The sequence below is a fragment of the Jaculus jaculus genome, chromosome 8 (assembly GCF_020740685.1).
Source record: "Jaculus jaculus isolate mJacJac1 chromosome 8, mJacJac1.mat.Y.cur, whole genome shotgun sequence".
NCBI classification, from domain to species: Eukaryota; Metazoa; Chordata; class Mammalia; order Rodentia; family Dipodidae; genus Jaculus; species Jaculus jaculus.
The window spans coordinates 94736263-94760264 of record NC_059109.1 but is presented as its reverse complement, the minus strand read 5'-3'; the positions used below and the strand labels follow the sequence as shown (position 1 = coordinate 94760264).

Here is a 24002-nt window from a genome sequence, read left to right as displayed (position 1 = left end):
CATATAACCCAGATGCACAAGGGGCACATGCATTTGGAGTTCATTTGCAGTGGCTGGAGGCCCTGGCACGCCCATTTTCTTGCTTCTTCTTTCTCTGCCTCTTTCTCTCTCTCAAATAAATGAATAAAGAAAATATAAAAAAGTAAGTACAAAATAAATTAAAAACAAAGAGGATTTGAAAAATATATTCAAGATCATGTTGGGAAATGCAAATCAAAACTACATTGTAGGAGGGGCAGAGAACAAACATGGATGATGGCAGGGTGACTGTGATCAAAGTGCATTTTATATATGATTATAAAGTCATACTGGGGACGCTGAAAGATGGCTTGGTGGTTAAGGCACTTGTCTGCAAAGCTTGACCAGAGTTCAATTCCTCAGTAACCATGTAAAGCCAGATGCATAAAGAGGCATGTGTCAGGAGTTCGTTTGTTGTGGCTGGAGGCCCGATCCCCTTCTCTCTATCTGTCTCTGTTCTCTTTATCTCTCTCTGCTTGCAAATAAATAAACAAAAATATTTTTAAAAAGGTAACAATGGAACCCGTATATTTTGTACAATTAATACATGCTAAATGATACTGTTTTATTCCAATATAGATGCTGCTTAATCATAACTTAGTTGCTTTTTATTTCTTTCCTTTGCTGAATTCATACTATTAAATAGAAATAGTGGGAATTCCTGTTTTGTTTCTGAACTTAGGGAAAATTATTCAGTGTTTTATCATCAATCATAATGTCATCTCTGAACTTTTTGTAGATTCCCTTTATCATGCTAGGCAAGTTACATTCTATTTCAAGTTTATAGTGTGCTTTTCTATTGAAAGGGTGTTGAATTTTGTCCAATGCTTTTTCTCCCATGTCTGTTGACATGATTATACTTTTTTATCCTTTAACTTTATAATATAGGGTATTATGATGATTTTTAGCTATAAACCATCCTTTCAGGAGCTGGGTGTGGTAGCACACACCTTTAATTCCAGCATAGGGGTGGTAGAGGTAGGAGGATTGCCGTAAGTTTGAGGCCACCCTGCCTGAGGCAGAATGAATTCCAGGTCAGCCTGGGCTTAGCGTGAGGCCCTACCTCAAAAAAACATAAAACAAAACAAAATAAAACAAAACAAAATTCCCTTCTTACGTCAGATTCCTCTTGTTCATGATATGAACTTTTTTTTATATTGTGCTGGATTGGTTTGCTTTTGTTTCTTTGGGGATCTCTGTGTCAATATGTACAAAGTCTATTGGTCTGTCATTTTCTTAGGAATTTTTTACCTTATTTGTTATCAGAGTAGTACTTGCATCATAAAATGAATCCTGAGAATTCTTCTCTCTTACCTTCTATTTTTTTTTTTTTTGAGGCAAGCTCAATAGACTGGCTTTTTTTTTTTAAATGTGAGAATGAGAACAGGGCCTCCAGCCACTGCAGTTTAATGCCAGATGCATACAGCACCTTGTACACATTGCGACCTTGTATGCTTGGGTCACCTTGTACGTCTGGCTTATGTGGTACCTAGATAGTTGAACATGGGTCCTTAGGCTTTGCAGGCAAGCACCTTAGGTGCTAAGTCATCTCTCCAGCCCTTACTTTCTGGTTTTATAAGTGGTTATGTTGGATTGATTCTTTTTAAAGACTAATAGTATTTTAAATTTGTTTTTGTCTTTTAGGATTCTCCTTTTACAAATGCAGGAATGGGATCTAATCTAAACCTCTTAGGGGAAATTGAATGTGATGCAAGCATAATGGATGGAAAATCCCTAAATTTTGGAGCAGTTGGAGCACTGAGTGGTATGTGGACATTACATTATCTCTGTTGTTTGAAAAACTAAGCATATTACCATTCATACTTTTTTTTTGAGGCAAGCCCAATGGACTGCTCCCCTCTTTTTTGTTTTATGCGTGCATAGGAGAGAGAGGGGGTGGTAGGGAGGAAGGGAGAAAGAGAGAGAGGGAGAGAGAGGGAGTGAGAGGGAGAGAATATTGGCTCACCAGGGCTACAGCCACTGCAGTCAAACTCCAGATGCACGTGCCCCCTTGTGTGCATGTGTGACCTTGCACTTGCATTATTGTGTGTCTGGCGTATGTGGGACCTAGAGAGTCAAACATGTGTCCTTAGAACTTGCAGACAAGCTCCTTAGCTACTAAGCCATCTTTCCAGCTCCGTACTTTAAAAAAAAATATTTTTATTTATTTATTTGAGAGCAACAGACAGAGAGAGAGAAAGGCTGCTAGAGAGAGAGAGAGAGAGAGAGAGAGAGAGAGAGAGAATGGGCACATCAGGGCCTCCAGCAACTGCAAACGAACTCCAGATGTACGTGTACTTTGGCGTTGCTGGCAAGTGTCTTAGCCACCAAACCATATCTGCAGCCTAGCTGTAAGTAGTTTTAAAGACAACATTAAGGGCTGGTAATGTAGTTTCATTGGTAGAGTACTTGCCTAGCATGCATGAGACCCTGGATCTGATTTTGAGCACTATAAAACAATAGTAGCTACAACAACAAATTCAGCAGAGCAGTCTTTGTCCATGTCTGAAGTACACTGTTCTTCTCTTACTCTTGAAGAGATCAGATTTAATACTTGAATCAGAGTATTCTATTAACTTTGCAATTTGAATGTACAGGTATTTTTATCATTAAAATCTTTTAGGGCTGAGGAATTGCTTAGTGGTTAAGAACATTTTCTGCTTAAGCATGATGGCCTCTCAGCTGTCAAGTTTGACTCCCCAGAACCCATGTAAAAAATGCTAGGCATGGTAATACATATCTGTAATCCCAGTACACAGGGGGCAGAGACTGGAGAATTATAGGGGCTCATAGACCTGTGAAGCCTCAGGTTGAGGAAAAGACCTCATTTCAAGGAAATAAGCAGTTCTCCTATGGCCTCTACATGCACACATAGGGTGTGAGCATCTACACTCATATGTGCAGATACCATATATCACACCTGCCACACACCATACCATGCACAATGCAAAAAATGTTTTTTCAGGTGATATCAATAAAATGTACCTTTGATCCTCTTAAGTTTTCCTTTCTACTTCTCCCTTCTTCCTAGGGATTAACCAATACAAATCCACGTATTTTCTGTATATTTATAGATGTTATATTTTGGGAATATATTTTACTCTTAAATGAAGCCTGTCCCCCCATTCTCTTCCATTTATCCCTTCCCCTTTGTTTCTTGTTTTGAAACAGTCTCAATGCATAGTTCAGACATGTCTTGAGCTTGCTATGTAGCTCAGGCTGGCCTTGAATTCATGATTTCTGTTTTGACTGGGGCATTTCAGGTGTGCACCACCATGTACTGAACTTTTTTTTTTCTAAAGAGGTTATTGTGTAGATTTTTTTCTTTGAATAGTATATCTTATAGAGTTTTTCCACATTAGTACATTAAAGATTTATTTGATGTTTTATAATTTATTTAAATGCATATAAAATATGTATCTTATTAGGTTTGGCTTCATAAACAGAATCACAGTTTTTTTCCCTTTGTTTTGAAAAGGATTGTATCTGACTGGAATAATATTTTGAAGTTGTTCAGAAAAATTAGTCATTCCAAATTAGTTTCTGAAACAAAATCTTGCTAGGTAGATATAGGTGACCTTGAACTCATTATGTAGGTCTGATTGGCCTTGAACTTGTGGCCATTTTCCTTCTACTTTTACTGAGTACTGACATTATAGGCTTTACCACTGGCAATCTGACTTAGAGGCATTTTGTTTGCAGTTAGTCTTTTCCTTCCTCCCTCCCCCCTTCCTTTTTCAGAAAGGGTTTTATGTAGCAAAAACCGTCCTCAAACTCCCTTATGTGGCCAAGGAACTTGAACTTGAATTTCTGATCTTCCTGCCTTTACCTTCCAAGTGCTGGGATTAGAGGCATGAGCACTATGTTTGTTTTTTATTAGGTGCTGGGGGTTGAATCCAGGGCCTCATGAATGCTAGACAAGCACCTTATCACATGTATCCCATCCCCTGTCCTTGTGGGAAGTTTTAAATTACAGGATTAAATATCTGTAGCATTTATAAGGTTATATTGTCTTCTTCCCATGTCTGCTTTGTAATAAATATCTGTTTCATTAGATAATCAAATTTGTTTGCCCAGACACATGAGTAATCTTTTGTAAATTCTAGTTTTATTCCACTGTGATCATTGAATATGTTATATATGACTACTTTCTTAAGGTGTAAGATTTATTTTAGGGCTGGACAGGGAGCTTAGTGGTTTAGACACTTGCTTCTGAAGCCTAAGGACCCATGTCCGATTCCCCAGATTCCACATAAGCCAGACACACAAGGTGATGCATGTGCAAGGTTGCATATGTGCACAAGGTGGTACATGTACCTGGGGTTTGCCTATGGTGGCTGGAGGCCCTGGAGCACCTATTTTCTCTCTCTTTTTCTCTGTCTCTCTCCCTCTTCCTTTCCCTCTGTTACTCTCATTAAAAAGGGCCAGTCTGTTGGGCTTTCCTCAAAAAAAAAAAAAAAAAAAAAAAAAAAAAAAAAAAAAAAAAAGAAGAGAGAGATTTGTTTTATGGCCCAAGCTTATAATATGTTTTGATAAATGTTCCACAGAAGCCTAACAAGCATATGAATTCTGTAGATGCTAGGTGTACTTCTCCATGTCTGAGTTATTTCTCCATGCTTGAGTTAAATCAATTTTGCTATTAATTTGTTCTTAATTTTTGTATCTTTTATAATTTTTATTTATTTATTTTTGTTTTTTGAGGCAGGGTCTCACTTTAGCCCAGGCTGACCTGGAATTCATTATGTAGTCTCAGGGTGGCCTTGAATGCATATCAGTCTTCCTACCTCTGCCTCCTGAGTGCTGGAATTAAAGGTGAACACCATCATGTCTATCCCAATCCCTCTCTCTCTCTGAATGCAAATAAATTAATAATTTTTTTTTTTAAATTGCAAAAGAGCTGGGCAACTGAGCCATCTTCCAGCCGTTTTTGCAATTTTTTTGAGGCAGGGTCTTACTTAGCACAGGCTGACCATGAACTTACTCTGTAGCCTAGGCTGGTCTTGAACTCATTGCCATTCTCATAACTTAGTCTTTTGAGTGCTGGGATTAAAGGCATGCAGCATCATGCCTGCCTCTTTTGTAATTTGATATGTAGGAAAAGGCATTTATCAGTTACTTATAGTTTTTATTTTTCATTATAGAATTTCATTGGTATTTAGTAAAATTAAATTAAAATTTAGTAAAATTTCATGTGTTTAAAGTCACTAGGAATTCTCTATGAATTAACTATTGATACCTCTTAGATGGCTTGTCTAAGATCTCTGTTCATATTGTTCTTTGTCATATTAGAATTTTAAGTTTTTATTTCTCTAACATTACTTTGTATTATGTAGCTTTTGTATTTTACATTTCTTAAAATTTCTCTCATAATTCATAGCACAATGACCATATTCTCATTGAAAAACAATTCAACTTATTTGTCTGTTGAATACATTATTTTTTCCTGAAATGAGTAAAAATTTGTCCTTTTGTAATTTATTGAATAATAATAGATAAAACAATAACTGTCACCTATTGTATGACTGTAACATAATGCTGTAGTCATTATTCTATTCATGTATGGTATAATTTAATTCTCATACCTTCTCAATTCATTATTTTTATTTTATCTTAAAAAGTTTTTTATTTTATTTTACTTATTTTAGAGAAAGAGGAAGAGAGAGGGTTGGAAGGAGGCAGGAAGAGATAATGGGCTGGATGCATCAGGGCCTCTAGCCACTGCAAATGAAATCCAGATGCATGCAACCCCTTGTGCATCTGGCTTTAGTGGGTATTGGGGAATGGAACCACCTGAGTATTGCACTTCTCAATTTTTTAGCAAAATTGTCTAGGGAGGATATCCAACCAATAGTTTCTGTTCCTTCAAGGTTTTCTGAGCCAAGGGAAGTTTATCAATCAGGACTTGACAAACCTATAAGCCACATGTTTCCAAGGCTTCTTTATTGCCTGCTGGTCATAGGGATAGTTATTAACTCATTAGTTCCCTCTAGTTTTCAGAGAAGGCTACTAACCCTTCAGTGTGGGTCCAAGATTAGGGTTTGGGATTAAGGATAGTATAAGGGGTATTGTCTTGTTCTTGTTGGGGTTCTTAGCTATGCTGTTGTTTGAATCAGGATCTGGGAAAAATACTGTTGTGACCAAATGCTGGTTAAAGCTGTACCCTTTGGGCATTTAGCACTGGAGAGTATCACGTGGGTCAAATAGAATAAGGCAGACAAAATTGTGTTCTCTGGAAACCTTGCCAGCAAGCTACCTTTCCCCACTGCAGTGTGTCTCCAGTGCCCTCTACTGACAAAGCTTACTATTGTGCCAGCTGGCAAGCTAAACTTGTAAACGCTCCTATCATCAGATGTGGTGATACAAAATGCCCCTGCAATCTTAGTTTTAGGAGGCTGAGGCAGGAGAATCATGAGTTTGAGGCCACCTGTACTATGTCTATAGTGAAGCACTGTGTTAGATTCACACTTCAGCTTAAATATATCTTTAATTGCACATGTGTGTGCGTATGGTGCCAGGGTCACTTAATGTGTGTGCCTGGGGAATTAAACAAGTTCCTTTACTGAGCCATCTCCTCAGCTCCCACACTTCAACTTTCTTCTGTTCCATTCATGTATTTGTTTTGTTTGTATCATAACCATACTCTTTCTAAAAGAATTCATTTATTTGCAAACAGAGAGAGAGAGAGAAAAGAGGCAGAGAGAATGAGTGCACCAGGGCCTCTGTAAACGGACTTTAGGTACATCTGCTTCTGGCTTTATGTGGGCACTGGGGAATCAAACTCAGGTTGTTGTACTCTGCAGGAAAGTGTCTTAACTGCTGAGCCATCTCTTCAGCCCCCTAACCATACTCTTAATTAGAATAGCTTTAGATAAGTAACAGTGTTTTATAGGATGCACACCTCTTCATTCTTATGCCAAAATTTCAATTTTCCTGATTAAGAGTCAGCCTGTCATACATCAAAAGTAAAGGGTTTAATTGTGAGATTTTCATAATTATGTCATTGTGCCTTACTGTTATTCATACTTAATTCCCACAGCTCTCCCCATTCCTCCTCCTTCCATATATTTCACCTGCTTTCCAGTAGGGCTACTTTCAGATCCTAGATAGTGGTTATGTACAGGGGCCTGGACAACTCCAAGGCAGCAGCATCATGGAAAGCCTACTCCAGCATAGTAATTACTTCTGGAAGCTACATCCCTGGAGCTGACTGCATGCCCTGAAGGCAGCCAGCTTTGTTGATTAGGAGAGTCTGTCCAGAGCAACTGTTTATGCCTTCTACATCCTTGAGGAGGGGCCTTGTAATCTTGTAAGTTTCAGGAGTTCCCTGAGGCTTTTTAGTTGTTCACTTCCCTAATTTCATCATCTTCCTTCTTCCCTAGTGAGGGAATGTTTCAGTTTGAGAGACTTCTGTATCAGTTATCTTCCCATTGTGGAGACAAAAAAAAAAAAAAAAAAAAAAAAAAAAAAAAAAAAAAGACAAAAATCAGTTTAAAGGAGGAAGGGTTTATTTTCAGCCTGCATTTCAAAGGGGAACGCCATCATGTAGGAAGCATGGAAGGAACAAGAAACTGGTATCACATCATCACTGAGCAGGAAGGAAGTAGAGAGGATGAATGTTTGTACTCAGCTAGTTTTCTTCTCTTTCTATAGTTCAGGACTCCCATGCCCATGGATCTGTTCAGCCCATAGTTAGGGTTGGTCATCCCACCTTAATCTGATTTACAAAATCTCTAACAAATATGCAAAGAAATTTTTTCCATGGTGATTTTAAATCTTGTCAAGGTGACAGCCAGAGATCAGCCATCACAATTTGCTGTGCAATAATGAGAGTTTCAATTTTTGTGTCTGAATGGAACTCCGTGGAATACATATGTACAACATTTTCTTTATTGATTCATTTGTTGATAGCCTGATTCTGTATCTTTGCTGTTGTGAATAGTGCATTGATAAGCACATATCTCTTTGGTATGCTAACTTAGATTCCATTGAATGTATCCTTAGGAGTGACATAGTTGGATTATATGATAGTTCTAGTTTTAGTTTTTGAGCAAAATGTACTGATTTCCCTTTCCTTTCCCATTCCCCTTCCCATAGTTTTCAAAGCTTTTCTCTCACTCTCAGCTCTTTCTTCACCCTGGTTCCTTTGCTTCAGAAAACTTTTTAATTCCATGAGAGCCCATTTGTCCCTTTGTTGGTGTTATTTTTTGTTTCAGAAAGTCCTTGCTCTGCCTGAATCTTAGAGCATTTTCCCTACATTCTTCTTTGACAGATTCAAAGTTTAAGTCTTATTTATTACATTTGGTCACTTGGGAGTTCTGTATAATTAAAAAAATACTTGTGTAGAGCTAAAATTTATCTTTGAAAGAGGATTTCAGTTTAACTTTTTTTGCATGTGTATGTGTGTGTTGTGTGCATGTATGTATACATGTGAGCAATATGTCTGTGCAGATGCTCGTACACATGTACATATGGAGTTCAGAGGTTGGTGTCAGGTGTAGTACTGTATTGTGTTCTACTTTATTTTCTTAGGCAAGGTCTCTCATTTGAATCTAGAGCTTGCCAATTCAGTTAACTTATCTAGCCAGTATGACCTTGAAGTCTCTGCTTCCAAAGTGCTGGGATTATCAGCAGGCTGCCAAGCCTACCCCATATACATGGGTGCTGGAAATCCAAACTTAGGTAAGCATGCTTATGTTTATTCACTGAGCCATCTCTTCAGCCTGTTTATGATATCATTCATTCATTCATTCTTTTTTTTTTTTTTTTTTGTTTTTGAGGTAGGGTCGCACTCTAGCTTAGGCTGACCTGGAATTCACTATGGAGTCTCAGAGTGGTCTCGAACTCACAGCCATCCTCCTACCTCTGCCTCCCGAGTGCTGGGATTGAAGGTGTGTGCCACCACACCTGGCTGTGATATCATTCTTGATATGTCATTTGTGATCTCTTTATATATTCCTTGGGCTATAGCAGGAAATATAGTGAGACCTCACTATACCACACTTTTTAGTGAAATTCAGGCATCCTTTCATGTATCTTGTGTCATCATTAATTACTATTTTAATCTTTTTAAAAAAGTTTTTTATTTGAGGCGGGGGGAGAGAGAGAGAAAGAGGCGGATACACACATAGTGATAGAAAGAGAGAGGAGAGAAAATGAGTGCACCAGGGCCTTTAGGCATTGCAAATGAACTCCAGACACATGTGCCATCTTGTGCATCTGGCTCTCCTGGGTACAGGGAGTTGAACCTGGATTCTTAAGCTTTGTAGGCAAGTGCCTTAACCACTATGCAATCTTTCCAGCCTGTTTTAGTCTTTTCAAGTATGATCTTAAATCCAAGTTCACAGTATTCTCTAGATATATTAAACTTGTTTTGTGTTTTTAAAAAGTTTATTTATAACTTTTGTAAATATAAATGATATTCTATAATCATAATCCCCTCCTACCACCTTCCCTTTCCCCTCTCCAAATACCCCTTCCACTGAATCCTTTTCTTACTAGTCTCTTTTCTGTTTTGATGTCATCATTTTTTCCCTCCTATCTTGCAAGTCTTTAGTTGGTAGCTTGAGCCACTATGAATATCAAGGCCACTTTCTATCTGGAAGACAGTCTTGTTATCACTTTTCCTTTCTCTTTCACTCTTACATTCTTTCTGCCACCTCTTCTGCAGTGGTCCCAGAGCCTTGGAGGGTGTGATAGAGATGTTTCTCTTAAACTTATTTTTAAAAATATTTCATTTTTATTTATTTATTAGAGAGAAAAAAGAGGCAGGTAAGAGGGAGAGAGGGAATGGATGTGCCAGCGCCTCCAGACGCACGTGCTACCTTGTGCATCTGGCTTTATGTGGGTCCTGGGGAATCATACTTGGGTCCTTTGGCTTTGCAGGCAAGTTCCTTAAGCCATCTCTCGAGCCCAAACTTGTTATTTTTAATTTATCTATTGTAGCTGTGTTTTGCTTTTTAATTTCTACCAAAGCAGAAGTATTGAGGAGTCCTGATATGGAGGAGCATGGCTCACTCTCAGGCAGCTTACTCTGGGAAATGTGGTGGGTTGGATTATCATTTAATCTTTTCTTTCTTTCATATTAGTATTAGATGTTTGCTGGTTTACTTTGTTGGATGTGATCGATTATTTCATAGTTCTTTTTCCTCATGAAGTGTTTTTCTTGCGCTCTTGTGACTGAGGGTTTCTCTCTCCTGGGTGTGGTATCTTCTGAAGGTGTCATGGATTTCTGTACTTTGTATCTGCCTTGAAATGTCTTTATTTCTCCATCAGTTTCAAAAGATAGCTTTGCTGGACATAGAAATCTTGGTCTACAAGTGCTCTAATTTTAGGGCTTGGAAGATACCATCCCATGTTTTCCTGACTTTCAGATGCTGATGAGAGATGTGATGTTATTCTGATTTGTTTGTCTTGGTAGATAAGTTGGCACTTTCTGTTACAGCTTTTTAAAAACAATATTTATTTGAGGGAGAGAGAGAGGCAGAATGGACCTCCAGCCACTGCACACAAACTCCAGATACATGTGCTACCTTGTACAACTGGCTTACATGGGTATTTGGGAATTGAACCTGGGTCCTTAGGCTTTGCAGGCAAGCACCTTAACTGCTAAGCTATCTCTCCAGCCCTCTTACAGCTTTACACACACACACACACACACACACACACACACACACACACACTCACACACACATGACATATTATGACATAAGTGTGTGTGTGTGTGTATTATTTTTTGTTTTGTTTTGTAGTTGTGACATATGGGCTAGAATATATCCTGGAGAAATTCTTTTCTGGTCATGGTTCTTTCTACTTTAAATATCTCTACTGTTTGGATATCCATTTCTTTGTGTAGGACTGGAAAATTTTTCTGCTGTACTTTCACTGAATAGATTCTCTATGCCTTTACTTTTAATCTTCTCTTTTTCTTCTTAAGGTTTGCAGTCAGAGTGCCAGGTACTTGCACCACTTTTTGTGCATTGGGTCTTTTGTGGGTGGTTGGGGAGTTGAACCTCGGCTACAAGCTTTGCAGGCAAGTTCCTTTAACCACTGAATCATCTCCTCAATGCCTCATTGAGCATTTAAGAGGTAGATTTATGAAATCTTTTCCCTCACATTTCAGTTATTTTATTTGGTTTGGTTATTGAGGAGTTACTAGTTTTGGGAGTTGTGATAGCATCGTATTTTCTCTTTTTGTGTTTCAGTGTTGTGATTTATGCATCTTTTGGGACATATGCATGTCTAGTTTTTACCTTAATTTTATTATTTATTTGTTTTTTTAGTTTTTTAGGTAGGCTATCACTGTAGCTCAGGTGGACCTGGAATTTACTCTGTATGGCAATCCTCCTACCTTGGCCTCCCAAGTGATGAGATTAAAGGTGGGCCTGGTGTAGTTTTTTTTTTTTTTTCCTTATTCTTTTTACTCATTTATTTTATATGAGTCCTCTTTGTGTATAAATTTTTCTTGGGCTCATTATTCCCACTGCTGTTTTCAAAGAGAAGTAGGTAGCAGTATCAGTGACTTGCCAACAAATACAGTAGTAAAATGTAGTAAGAACCATCTGTGTATTCCAGTTACATCCCCAAGAAGGTTTGGGATCAGAGATACTATGGTAGGTAGTGTTACGATAAATGTAGCTTAATGTTTAAAAGATTCCTCCCTCCCTCCCTCCCTCCCTCCCTCCCTCCCTCCCTCTCTCTCTCTCTCTCTCTCTCTCTCTCTCTCTCTCTCGATAGAGTCTCACTCTGTATCTCATGTTGGACTGGAACTCACTGTGTATCCCAGGTTACTCTCAAACTCATGATAATCCAACTGCCTCAGCCTTCTAAGTATTGGGATTGCAGGCATAATTGTATTTTCCTTGATCTCTCTTCAATGTCAGAGATTTTCAGGGTCAGACAAAACAGCCTTTAGTCTACCTTTGCTGCTGGACATTCTCCTCCCCTCAGTAAGGACCTTCGTTACTTTTCTGTTTGAACCACAATTCTTACTTGAGTATAATTGCACCTGTGATTCTGTGTCAAATTCAGCTAACTCCTCATATTCAGGTGCTCTTTTGCTTGGCTAGTATTTGGAGGGCTGTGGGATCACTATAGGATTCTGGAGATGCAGGACTTCTTTCCTTCGATGAGTAGTTTGTGACAAGGTCACAAAACTTGAAGACATTTCTAATTTTTTTTTTCTGCCCATTTTATTTTATAGGAATCAAGAATCCAGTCTCAGTTGCAAACAGACTCTTATGTGAAGGGCAGAAGGGCAAGCTCTCAGCAGGCAGAATTCCTCCCTGGTAACTACTTTGTTTCTCCTGACTTTGGGTCTTTGGTTACTGTTGTGCGCAGTGTTTCAAGTATTTTTGAGTCCACAGAAGGCTGATTCTGTTGGTTATACACCAGCAGTAACATGTCATTGAGAAAGTCATACTTTGTTCTATAGTCTTAGAACACTTTGTCCACTTGATAAAGCTCTAGATGGAATAGAACATTGTGGATTAGAAAGAGGTCAGAGTTATTTTTTGATTTTGTAGTTGATTCTCAAGAGGATTTTGTTATTACTAAGAGATCAGTTGAGGTTGTATATTATTGTGAAACTTTAAAAGTATCATATTCAATCCAGTCCAATGTCTAAAGTAATTAATTTTGTGAAGTTCTTAGGAAAAAGTATATTTAATATTATCAATAGCCTTGATGAAATTTCTGTCAAGATAGCACAAATAACAGGATTCTGTCTTTTTTCTCATTTATCTCACTTAGGAAAGATAAAATGGTCAGTAGGACAGAATTGCAAGTATATATATGTATATATTAGCATTTGGTGTTTGATAATGGTGTCATTTCAAATCATAGTGGCAGAAAATGATGGTAGATTAAGTCAATCATGTTGGAATAATGGGCTTTACATATTGGAAGAACATTAGATTCCTATTTTCCTTCATACAGAAAAATATAGCCTCAATCTCAAAGTAAAAAATAAATGTAGTATAAAATTTTGCTTATAAGCTGTGTATGGCTATTCATGCTTATAATCCCAGCATTTAGGAGGCTGCGGTTGCCATGAGTTCAAGGCCATCCTATGCTGCATAGGTCCAGGTCAATCTGGGTTAGAGTAAGACCCTGCCTCATTATCCCATATGGTAGTTACTCTTTTGTTGCTGGGATAAACCATCTAACCAGAAGTAGCTTATAGAAGGAAAGGGCTTCATTCTGGCTTAGTATGGAGGGGAAGCTTAATCTTGGTGGGGACAGCATAGAAGAATATAGAAGAAGCAGCAAGTGGCAAGTGGCACTGGCTGTAACACCAGGGTCTGTTCCCGGAGATATATCTCTTCCAGCAAGGGTCCACCTCTCAAAGACTCCACCAGGCTTAATCATAAGCACAACACCTGAGGGTATGGGGGACATTTTACACTCAAACTACCACCTTCCTAAACAAAACCTTGTTGCAAAGTGTAAAGCTATAAGCAGCCGAAGTGTCTGTTAATGGTTCTCTAGTCTTATTACTAGGTACCCTGTGGCAGTACAAAAAAGAGATGCATATATATGTAATAATATGAGTTACTGTTTATATTAATTGCTCTAGCTTCTACAACAAATATCTTAAGTTGAGTGGTTTAAGTAGCAGAGTTGAATTTTGGAAGTTTGAGATCAAGGTTCCACCACATTTCCCGTGTGGGATTTCTTCTTGCCTTGTAGGTGGTTGTTCATCTGGGATTTTTGGTCCACTAGTTGTCCAATGTACTCCTAGGAACTTAACTTGTTCTGCTGGCCCCTGGATCTTGGATGGATTAATTGTCCAACCATGATCCCTTAAGTGTTGGATTAATTTTTGGGCTGCAGTAGCCACTGTTTCTTTATCTTGTCCTAAAATCAATAGGTCGTCTATGTAAGTTAAAATTTCCAACCCCTGGCACTCAAAGTCCTCTAAAGTGCTAGTTAGGGTGGTATGGGCTATTACTGGACTGTTTAGATAGCCTTGTGGCAGTCTCAGAAATTTATACTGTTTATTCTGCCAAGTGAAAGTAGTAATTTCTTGGGAATCTGGGTGCAAGGGAATACCAAAGAACATGTCTGATAAATATATAGTTGCCAACCATTTGGGGGATGCTTGTCTAATCCTGAGGAAAATGTCCTCTACATCAGGTAATGAGCCAGGCATTTTTGGACTTTTCTCATTAATTTTCCTGTAATCTACTGTGAATCTCCATTTACCATTGGGTTTCATTACCGGCCAGACGGGTGAATTATAATTAAAACTCTGAGTTGGTGCCACTATGCCTTCCTTAAGCAAATCCTTCAATGTATTGGTAATATCCTCAATTCCTCCTTTTATAGGGTATTGAGGGGTAAAAGATGGGGGAACTTTTGGTAATCTTACCGGGTCCATTTTTACCTCTGCTAAATTAACAAATACCTTTTTAATAGCCTTATTATTTAAAAATTCTGGAAATATTTTCCTTATTTCATTAATTCCTAGAACATTAGAGGGCGCTGTTAAGCTTGCGGCTTCTATATCTATAAGCTTATCATAAACTTGTAAACACACATTTATTACTGGCGCATCTCTATGAGAATTTATTCCTTGTATAGAAATATATTTTTTAGCTTTTTCTTGATTAGGGTGAGTAGTAATTATACTAATCTGGCTACCGTTATCTAGTAGCCACTTGGTAGGTATTAGTTTATTTTTTAATTTTATGGGAATATTTACAAACGGTCTGTTGTTATAGTTTCCTAGATTTATCTGGAAAACCTTGGTTGGTGGGGTTGGAAATTTGCGCGGTTTGTTACTTGTCTGCGCGGATTCCGCCCAGCAGGGAGCCCTGATGGGCCCCGTCGTCCTAAAAAAGCTCTGGAATAATTTGGTCTACCAAAGGGATAGTTTCTTTGGCCAAAAACACGGCGAAAGGGGCCTGTGGGTCCCTTAGGCCTTATAGGCATTGTATTTCTATTTCCAAAGGGTCTTATTTTAATATTAAAATAAGGTCTGGGTCTGTCCTTGTTCCCATTAAACCTCTTCCTGGGAAGTGTCCGTGCCTTAACTTGAAAAGACACTACATTTTCTGCTTCAAGTTCTCTGAATCCTTTAAAGAACTGAATAGCATCAGCTATAGTTTCTGCACCTTGTAAGTTACCTACAAGACTCATTTTTAGATGTTGTGGGGCGCCCTTAATGATGAGCCTTCTAAAAGCAGGTAATAAAGGTGAGGCTTGTGGTGTCTCTACCTGATTATACACATGATATAATACTCCCAGTTTTCTGCAAATTTGTATTGCGTCTGAATATGAATTCCACCTTCCTGCAGTTTCAAATTGAGTTAAGTCCAGAGAGGGGAAAGCTAATCTCCAAGCTGCAGTTAGCCAGTCTATCAGGGAATGGGTGTCACCCTTTGAAGTTTCTAAAACATGTTCTAAAGCTTCATGAATGGAGGGGTTTTCAATAATTCCTCTAATTTTTCTCATTTCTGTTTCATGAAGCATCACTGTGTCTTCCCCCTTTTCCCATAATTTTACTTATTTTACTTAAATACTGGGCATCCTTTAGTCCATTCTGTGCATAATCCCTCCTTAAATCAGACAATTCTTGGGGACTAAAGGTTCTGGACTCCTCTATGCAAGTTCGGCGGGGGCTTTAGACCAATTAGGAGCTAATTTTTGTATAGCTCTACCCATGGGAGTCCTTTTCGTAGTAGTAGTAACCGGGACGGAGCAAGAAGCACCAGAAGGGTTGATCAGATCCTTCTGCTTCTTCACAATATTCATGGCTAGCCTTTTGCCTATTAATCTGTCCTTGTCTAAATCTTGCACAGTTTTCATTAATACTTCCGGCACCTGTTTTTTAGAAACTGATTCCACAAAGGGTTTTACTCTTTCTGGGTTAATTAAATCCACATCAATATTAATTGGCTCCGTTCCTATCCTAGACTGTACTGCTTCAGCAGTAGTTCTCCATTTGTCTTCATCTTCTGAGGAGGGAGGTTCTCCTGTAACCGGAGAAACCTTTATTCCCTTCAGTTTTTTAATTAGGGAATTCATCTCCACAATAGGTCTGATAACCAATAAAGAAACTTAACTTCTCGTTTGCGAATATACCAGGTCAAATTCGATGGATTTTCTAGTCTCATTAGCTGTTCAAATTTTATATCAGCTCTTCTTTCAATCCTTTTGCTTAGAAATTTCCACATAAGTTCTGACTTAGTGACTCGGTTCCAATGCGCATCAACCCGCTCTTCCTCCTGTTACAGAGTTGGCTTTGTGGCGTCAAGTTACCGGTAATTCCGCACCCTTAGGGAGGGTGGTGTTTTCCCGGCTGGGCTTTCTCTAGCACCAATACCCACTCTTCCTCCTGTTACAGAGTTGGCATCGTGGTGGTTGGTACTAACCCGTCAGTCACTTAGTCATACACTTAGTTTCAATTTCAAAGCTAGGATTTCTAGGAGCTATAATTTGAAATTGACCTTCTAATTATGGCGGATCCTGCCGACTACGCCAGCTGTCGTGAGCACTCTCAAAGGTGATTGGTTGAGAGGATTCTGCCCACGAAGGTCAATGATACGGAGACACTGGTGTACTTGTAAAGGAGTTTACTGGGATGAAAGTCACACACAAGCAAGTCCAAACTATCACAACTAATATTATAGCTAATATAATATATAACCAAATTATATTCATCATTACTAACACAAGAATATTTCTAACGAGTCTAACATGTATACAACCTGATAACGCAAGACTTGGGCTGCAGTAACGCGAGACTTGGGCTGCGACGTCTCGGACGCTTTACGACCTGGCAACGCGGAGTCCGTGCTGCGACTTTTCTCTCGGTTCGCGGTGTTTCAAGCCGAGTCTTGATCGTTCGGACAGCGTGTCGGGCAGATGAATTCAGATCGGTGATGCGTCTCGCGGAGGTCTCGGTCCGGACTGCTGAGCAACCTTTCAGTCAGTCATAGTGTCGGGAAGACTGAGACAACGGTTGCTAAGCAGCTGGGGTTTTTATACTTTCCACTACTTATCTAAAGTTCCACACACACACCTGCTAATCTCCACTATGTCACCGCACACAGCTTAGTCTTAGTTTTTGCTTACAAGGTTTGACTTTGCATTTTTACTCTCACAAAAAAAAACTTATTTATCTAAACTGGCCCTGGACCATATGCTGGTCCTTACATGCTCATAACAGTTGTACTCTCGCTGGCTTCTCATGTTAGAAGTATAGTACCAGAAAGGAGGGAGGGGGAAGGATAGGGAGTTATAAAAGGATGGATGGGGAGAGGGAGACAGACAGAGGGGAAAGAAAAGGAGGAAAGGGTAAAGGAGACAGAGAGATTGATTGCTTGATTGAGATTGCTCTCCCCTGATAAACAGATAAGCACTGCAATTTCATCATGGGGGCCTTATCCTCATGTTGACTCCTTTGTCTAATTATCTCCTAAAGGCCCCATACCCAACTTTTATCATATGAGGTCCAAGGTTTCGACATAGGAATTTATGGTATATACATTATATTTTCACATTTTAGAATAAAAGAAATCAAATTTACCTTATATTTTCTTTTAAAAAAATTACAAAAAATACAATAAATACCAGTTTTCCCCAACCAGGTAAAGAAGAAACATATATCAGCCAAAGATGTGAGGCTGCCTAGACTGAGGCACTCCGAATCTCAATTCAATCTCTCTCTCTCCCCCTCTTCTTCCCTCCCTCCTTCCCTTCCTCTCTCTTTCTCTCTCTCACACACACAGTCTTAACTGAGTAGCTGAGATTGGCCTTGAACTAGTGATTCTCCATCCTCAGCACCACTAAATGCTCAGCCAACTAAAGTCTTTTTAGTGGGATTTTCATCTTTACCACTGTTCCATATCCTCTCTTTTATGGTCCTATACCTAGTAACAGTTGTCCTGAACTTAAGGTTTTCTTTACAGTCTTTTATATTGTTATGTACAACAGATTTCTAAGATTGAATAAATTATGTGCAGAGATACACAAAATAATTTGGAAACATTACCTACCTCACTGTGATTGCCTTAGAGGAGGAAAATGGGAACAAGACAACGCAATTCTCAAAAGGGAATGTAAAAGTTAATATTTTACAAGGAGAAAATATGTGGGAAAAAGGATGTCACCTCTCAGTTAAAATGATACATAGCCAGTTGTGATGATACCAGTAATCTCAGAACTCAGTAGACTGAGACAGAATCCTAAACTTGAGGCCAGACTAGAACACATGACAAAATCTGTCTTTAAAAAAAAAAAAAAAACTACAAAAAAGAAAGAAAAGACAATGTACTAATGCAATATTTGTTTGTAACTAGACACTTGATTTTCTCATGTTTCTTTAGCTTCATTTTAATTATTTCTATATTTTAGATACCTTTTAATCTATATACAAATTTTAGAATTAGCTTGTTCATTTCTAAAAATAGCTTGCTGGAATTTGGATTCCAATGAATCTATTTCTCAAGGTCTTTTTTTCTAAGCAGGGTTTTTAGTATATAGACCTTTTCTTAACCTTATACTTCACTGTTTTTGATAAGTGATAACTGCCAAATTAAAAAATGTTTAATTTTCTTAACTTTTTTTTGGTTTTTGAGGTAGGGTTTCACTGTAGGTCAGGCCGACTTGGAATTCACTATGCAGTCTCAGTGTGGCCTTGAACTCATGGCGATCCTCCTACCTCTGCCTCCCAAGTGCTGGGATTAAAGATGTGTGCTACCTTACCCGGCTCTTTTTATCTTTTTTTTAGCAAGTGTACAAAATAAATAATGGATTTCACCATTTTCACATGTATATCATTATACTTTGCTTATATTAAACTCTCATCATCTTGTCTTGTTTCCTACCTCACTGCTTATCCATTTCCAAATAGTCTTCTTACTGTTTTCATTACATGCTCACAAACTCCATATGAGAGAACATACAAATCTCCATCCTCTTTTTTTTTGGTCTTTCTTTTTTCCTATTCCCATTATCTTCTCTTGTCTCCTACACCCTTTAGACCTTTCCTTCTTTCACATAGTCCCCTTTCTACTTATATATGTGTGTGTGTGTGTGTGTGTGTGTGTGTGTATGTATTTTTTTCTAGATTCTACATAGGGGAGAACATGTGATATATTTTCCTCCATTTCTGTTTCTTGTTCTCTCCTCTCCCTTCCATTTAAACTTTTCTTTCCTCTCATCATCCCCTTTCTCCTTGTGGCTGGAGAGATGGCTTAGCAGTTAAGCGCTTGCCTATGAAGCCTAAGGACCCTGGTTCAAGGCTCGAATCTCCAGGAGCCATACCAGCCAGATGCACAAAGGGGTGCATGCATCTGGAGTACATTTGCAGTGGCTGGAGGCCCTGGCGTGCCCATTCTCTCTATATATCTGCCTCTTTCTCTGTCTGTCACTCTCAAATAAACAAATAAAAATAAATAAGAATTTTTCTTTCCTCTCATCATCCCCTTTCTCCTTGTGGGTTATTTTGCCTATAATTTTTCATGTCTTTCTCTTCTGCCTTAGTTATACACATCAGTGAGTGATATATCAGCTCATATGCAATGTAAGACAGGATGCATAGGCCTCATTTAGAAGGATATTTGAGTTTGTAGGGGAGTTTGCCTTAGAACAGTTAGTGTGAAGAGCCTGAGGCAGGAGCCTCCTTGGAATGTTTGTGGTTTTATAGGAAACTAGAATAGAGTATGAAGGAAGCATGAGGAATAAGAGCCAAGATAGGGAAGTGGGAGGATCAGGTCTCTTGTGAGCTTATGGATTTCCTGTAAATGCTACAATTTTTACACTAGTCATCACATGAGCCTTTTCTGGGTTTTGAAAAAAGAACTTCTGTTAGGTCATTTATTTGTTTGGGGGGGGGGAGGGGGAGGAAGGGAGAGAGATTGAGAATTAGCATGGGAATGCCAGGGTCTCTAGCCACTACAAAGAAACATGTACCTCTTTGTGCATCTGGCTTTATATGTGTCCTGGGGAATTGTACCTGTCTTGTAGGCTTTGCAGGCAAGTACCTTAACCACCGAACAATCTTTCCAGCACGCATTTTAAAAAATGTTCTTTTTTTAAGCAAAGAGGTAGAAGAGAGATAGACAGAATTGGTTCAACAGGGACTCCAGCCACTGCAATGAACTCCAGATGCATGTGCCACTTTGTGCACGTGGCTTTACATGGGTATTGGTGAATCGAATCTAGGTAGTTAGGCTTTGAATACATGTGCCTTCATTGCTGATCCATTTCTTCAGCCCATGTTATGTGACTGTCATTTTGCAAAATTTTAATGGCTGGTAGGTAGAGAATTAACTGGAGGTGGGGATAGGATGGTGTGCAGAGCAAGGCAAGCATAGAAATAGTGATAGTTGAGTCCATTCCCCACTCTAGGTGTCACACAGTGTGGGTTAGACTAAAGTGACAACAGTGGAAATGGGGAGATGTGGGCCAATTCCAGATGCATCATGAAGACAGAGTCAGTAGATTTGGACAACCATCTTTAAAAAAAAATTGTTTTGAAGAGTCAGAAGAAATCTTGAGGGAAATTGGAGTTGGTACTTGATTTATTGTTCCAGAGAGTGATATTTTTAATCTATATATATTAGTGTGATTTTTTTTGGCAACAAATTATGATGAAATGATATCAAAAACAATTATGTCATTTTTGTTTGATGATGAAGTATTAGACAGTAATGTTCGATGGCAAGGAAAGGCCACGTGTTTAGAATAAATACTTAATAGAATCCGTAAAACCACCTTCAATTATTCACTTGGTAAAATATTCAAATAATTTTTGAAAATGCCTGAAATACTTAAAATTGCATAGTAGATTATATAAAGTTTATTTTAAGTCAAACTTAAGAATAGTGAAAGAATGAAGAGCAAAGAGTATTATATAAAATTCCAGATTCTAGATACTAAAATTGATTTTTTTTTTCAAGGTAGGGTCTCAATTTAGCTCAGGCAGACCTGGAATTCACTGTTAGTCTGAGGGTGGCCTTGAACTCATAGTGATCCTCCTACCTCTGCCTCCCAAGTGCTGGGATTAAAGGCATGCACCACCATGCCCGTGCCTGGCTAAAATTGAATTTTGAGTAACCACGTAGAGTGCCGAATATAAACACTAGAGTTAACTGGACACTTGTCTTGATTACTTAGTTTACTATTTCAGCATCTCTGTCAATGCAAAAAAAATCACAGCTTTCACCTCAAAAGAAGTAGTTTATTCTAGAGCTAAATATATGTGACCATGTCCTGGGAACATAGATTTTACCTACCCCAAATTCTATGATCCAGTGTAGAAACAGTTGTACAGGTGTTTTCAAGGTAGGGTTTCGCTGTAGCCCAAGCTGACCTGGAATTCACTATGTAGTCTCAGGATGGCCTGAACTCACGGAGATCCTCCTACCTCTGCCTCCCAAGTGCTGGAATTAAAGGCATGTGCCACCACACCCAGAAGTTGTACAGTTTTTAATAGTAACAAAACAAAGAATGTTCTAAAACATGCTCAGGTATATTGGTGGGCAAGTCATGTAGGTCGGTTACAGCAAAACCGGGAAGTTTCCTTAATAGGCCTCAGATGCTATCTGATGATAGTTGTAAGTTGGTAGAAGCTAGGAATGTATTCATACATTCCAAAAGGATCTATCTAATGGTCACAATGATATTAGTTCACACATAGAAATGGGCAATAACTATGTAAGGCTGAGATAGTCCAATATAATTTGTCTGTGGACCTGAAACATTCCAACCTCCACAGTCAGAAATTCATTTTAGTCAGTCTGCCTTGTAGAATGTTCATAGCAGCTATGGATTTTTTTTCCTTTCCAAGTTCAGTTAAGAGAAGTAATTAAGAGAAGTAATTAAAAATTAATTTGTGTATGTGTATGCCATGGTGTGCACGGAGAAATCAGAGGATAACCTCAAAGTGTCTGTGCTGTATCTTCTGAGACCAGGTCCTTTACTGCTGCAAACATTGTTCTATCAAAAGTTGTTGTTAGGTCTTCAAAAGCACTTTGTGGCTAGGTATGAGAGTTCATGCCTTTAATCCTAGCACTCAGGAGACTGAGGTAGGAGGATTGCTGTGATTTCCAGGCTAACCTGGGATTACAAGAGTGAGTTCAGATCATCCTGGACTAGAGTGTGTGAGACCCTACCTCAAAAAAAGAAAAAAAAATGGGGAGATGTAACATAGTACTTTAAAAAGAAAAATGGGAGCCGGGCGTGGTGGCGCACGCCTTTAATCCCAGCACTCGGGAGGCAGAGGTAGGAGGATTGCCATGAGTTCAAGGCCACCCTGAGATGACAGAGTTAATTCCAGGTCAGTCTGGACCAGAGTGAGACCCTACCTCGAAAAACCAAAAAAAAAAAAAAAAAAAAAAAAAAAAAAAAAAAAAAAATGGGAGATGTAACATAGTACTTTAAAAAGAAAAATTCTTGTTTATTTTTATTTGTTTATATGAGAGTGACAGACAGAGAAAGAGGCAGATATATAGAGAGAATGGGCACGCCAGGGCCTCCAGCCACTGCAAATGTACTCCAGATGCATGCACCCCTTTGTGCATCTGGCTGGTATGGCTCCTGGAGATTCGAGCCTTGAACCAGGGTCCTTAGGCTTCATAGGCAAGCGCTTAACTGCTAAGCCATCTCTCCAGCCCTGTAGTACTTTTACTGAATACAGTAAACATGATTCTAGGGTAATATATGTGTTTTCATCTCATTGAGTCCTAGAAATATATTTTATTATTGTTTTTCGAGGTAGAGGCTCTCTCTAGCCCAGGCTGACCTGGAATTTACTTTGTAGTCTCCGAGTGGTCTCAAACTCATGGTGATTCTCCTACCTCTGCCTCTTGAGTGCTGGGATTAAAGGTGTGTGCTACCATGCCCAGCTGAGGTCTAGAAATATAAATATATCTTATTGTTACTGAGTATGTCTAGATGTATCACATATATATATATATATATAAATAGTATATCCAGTTCTGCCAGTCAAGAATACCAAATCTAAAGATATTCATTCATCAGAGACTATTAACTTGATTAAATTGAATCATGTGGGTGCAAGATAAATCATTACATTTTCCATACAAAGGTCCTATTAGCTCTTAATGTGTTGGTAACCCCCCTTAGAGTTTTAACTTGTTACTGCTAATGAAGAAGGTGATAAAAGAAGTTGTGAACATGTAGTCATCTTACTGGTTTGGGTTAGCTAGAATTATATCTATATAAGACTTCAAGTTACTACTATATAATGCTATTCCTATTACATTGACTATGTAGAAGGTGACACTATGCATTTTGAAAAACTAACTTTTCTGTTGTTAGCTTTTTAGTTGGAGAAGGAGCCTACAGATGGGCAGTGGACCATGGGATACCTTCTTGTTCTCCTAATATCATGACCACAAGTGAGTAAAAGTGTTAGCAGTTTTACTGTGTCTGAAATGTCACTTTGCTTCTGCTATGGCCCATATAGATATTCAAGGTAAAACATTTATATGTTGAAATATTTAGAGTTAAAAGATGTCAAACACTCCATGTTTTAAGCAACTTTTTTTAAAGGTTTTTTTAAATTTTTATTAACAATTTCCATGATTATAAAATATATCCCATGGTAATTCCCTCCCTCCCCACCCCCATACTTTCCCATTTGAAATTCCATTCTCCATCATATTACCTCCCCATTACAATCATTGTAATTACATATATACAATATCAACCTATTAAGTATCCTCCTCCCTTCCTTTCTCTTCCCTTTATGTCTCCTTTTTAACTTACTGGCCTCTGCTACCAAGTATTTTCCTTCTCACGCAGAAGCCCAATCATCTGTAGCTAGGATCCACATATGAGAGAGAACATGTGGTGCTTGGCTTTCTGGGCCTGGGTTACCTCACTTAGTATAATCCTTTCCAGGTCCATCCATTTTTCTAAGCAACATTTTTTTAATTCCCTAGGTCTCTTCTTGTTTTTTCTTATTTTTTTTTTAATTGAGGTGGGCAGGGCCTTATGTAGTCTAGGCTAAC

At 38.6% G+C, this 24002-nt stretch overlaps 1 protein-coding gene across 11 annotated transcripts in view; it reads left to right on the top strand.

Moving 5' to 3' along the window:
* The window catches only part of Tasp1 (taspase 1), a 314575-nt gene that overhangs the window by 82975 nt on the left and 207598 nt on the right, over window positions 1-24002 (top strand). For all 11 annotated transcript variants that reach the window (XM_045157512.1, XM_045157513.1, XM_045157519.1 and 8 more), the window contains 3 exons: window positions 1663-1783; window positions 12218-12302; window positions 23308-23387. In XM_045157512.1, the coding sequence (XP_045013447.1) occupies window positions 1663-1783; window positions 12218-12302; window positions 23308-23387 (286 nt within the window). The remainder of the gene's footprint in view (window positions 1-1662; window positions 1784-12217; window positions 12303-23307; window positions 23388-24002) is intronic.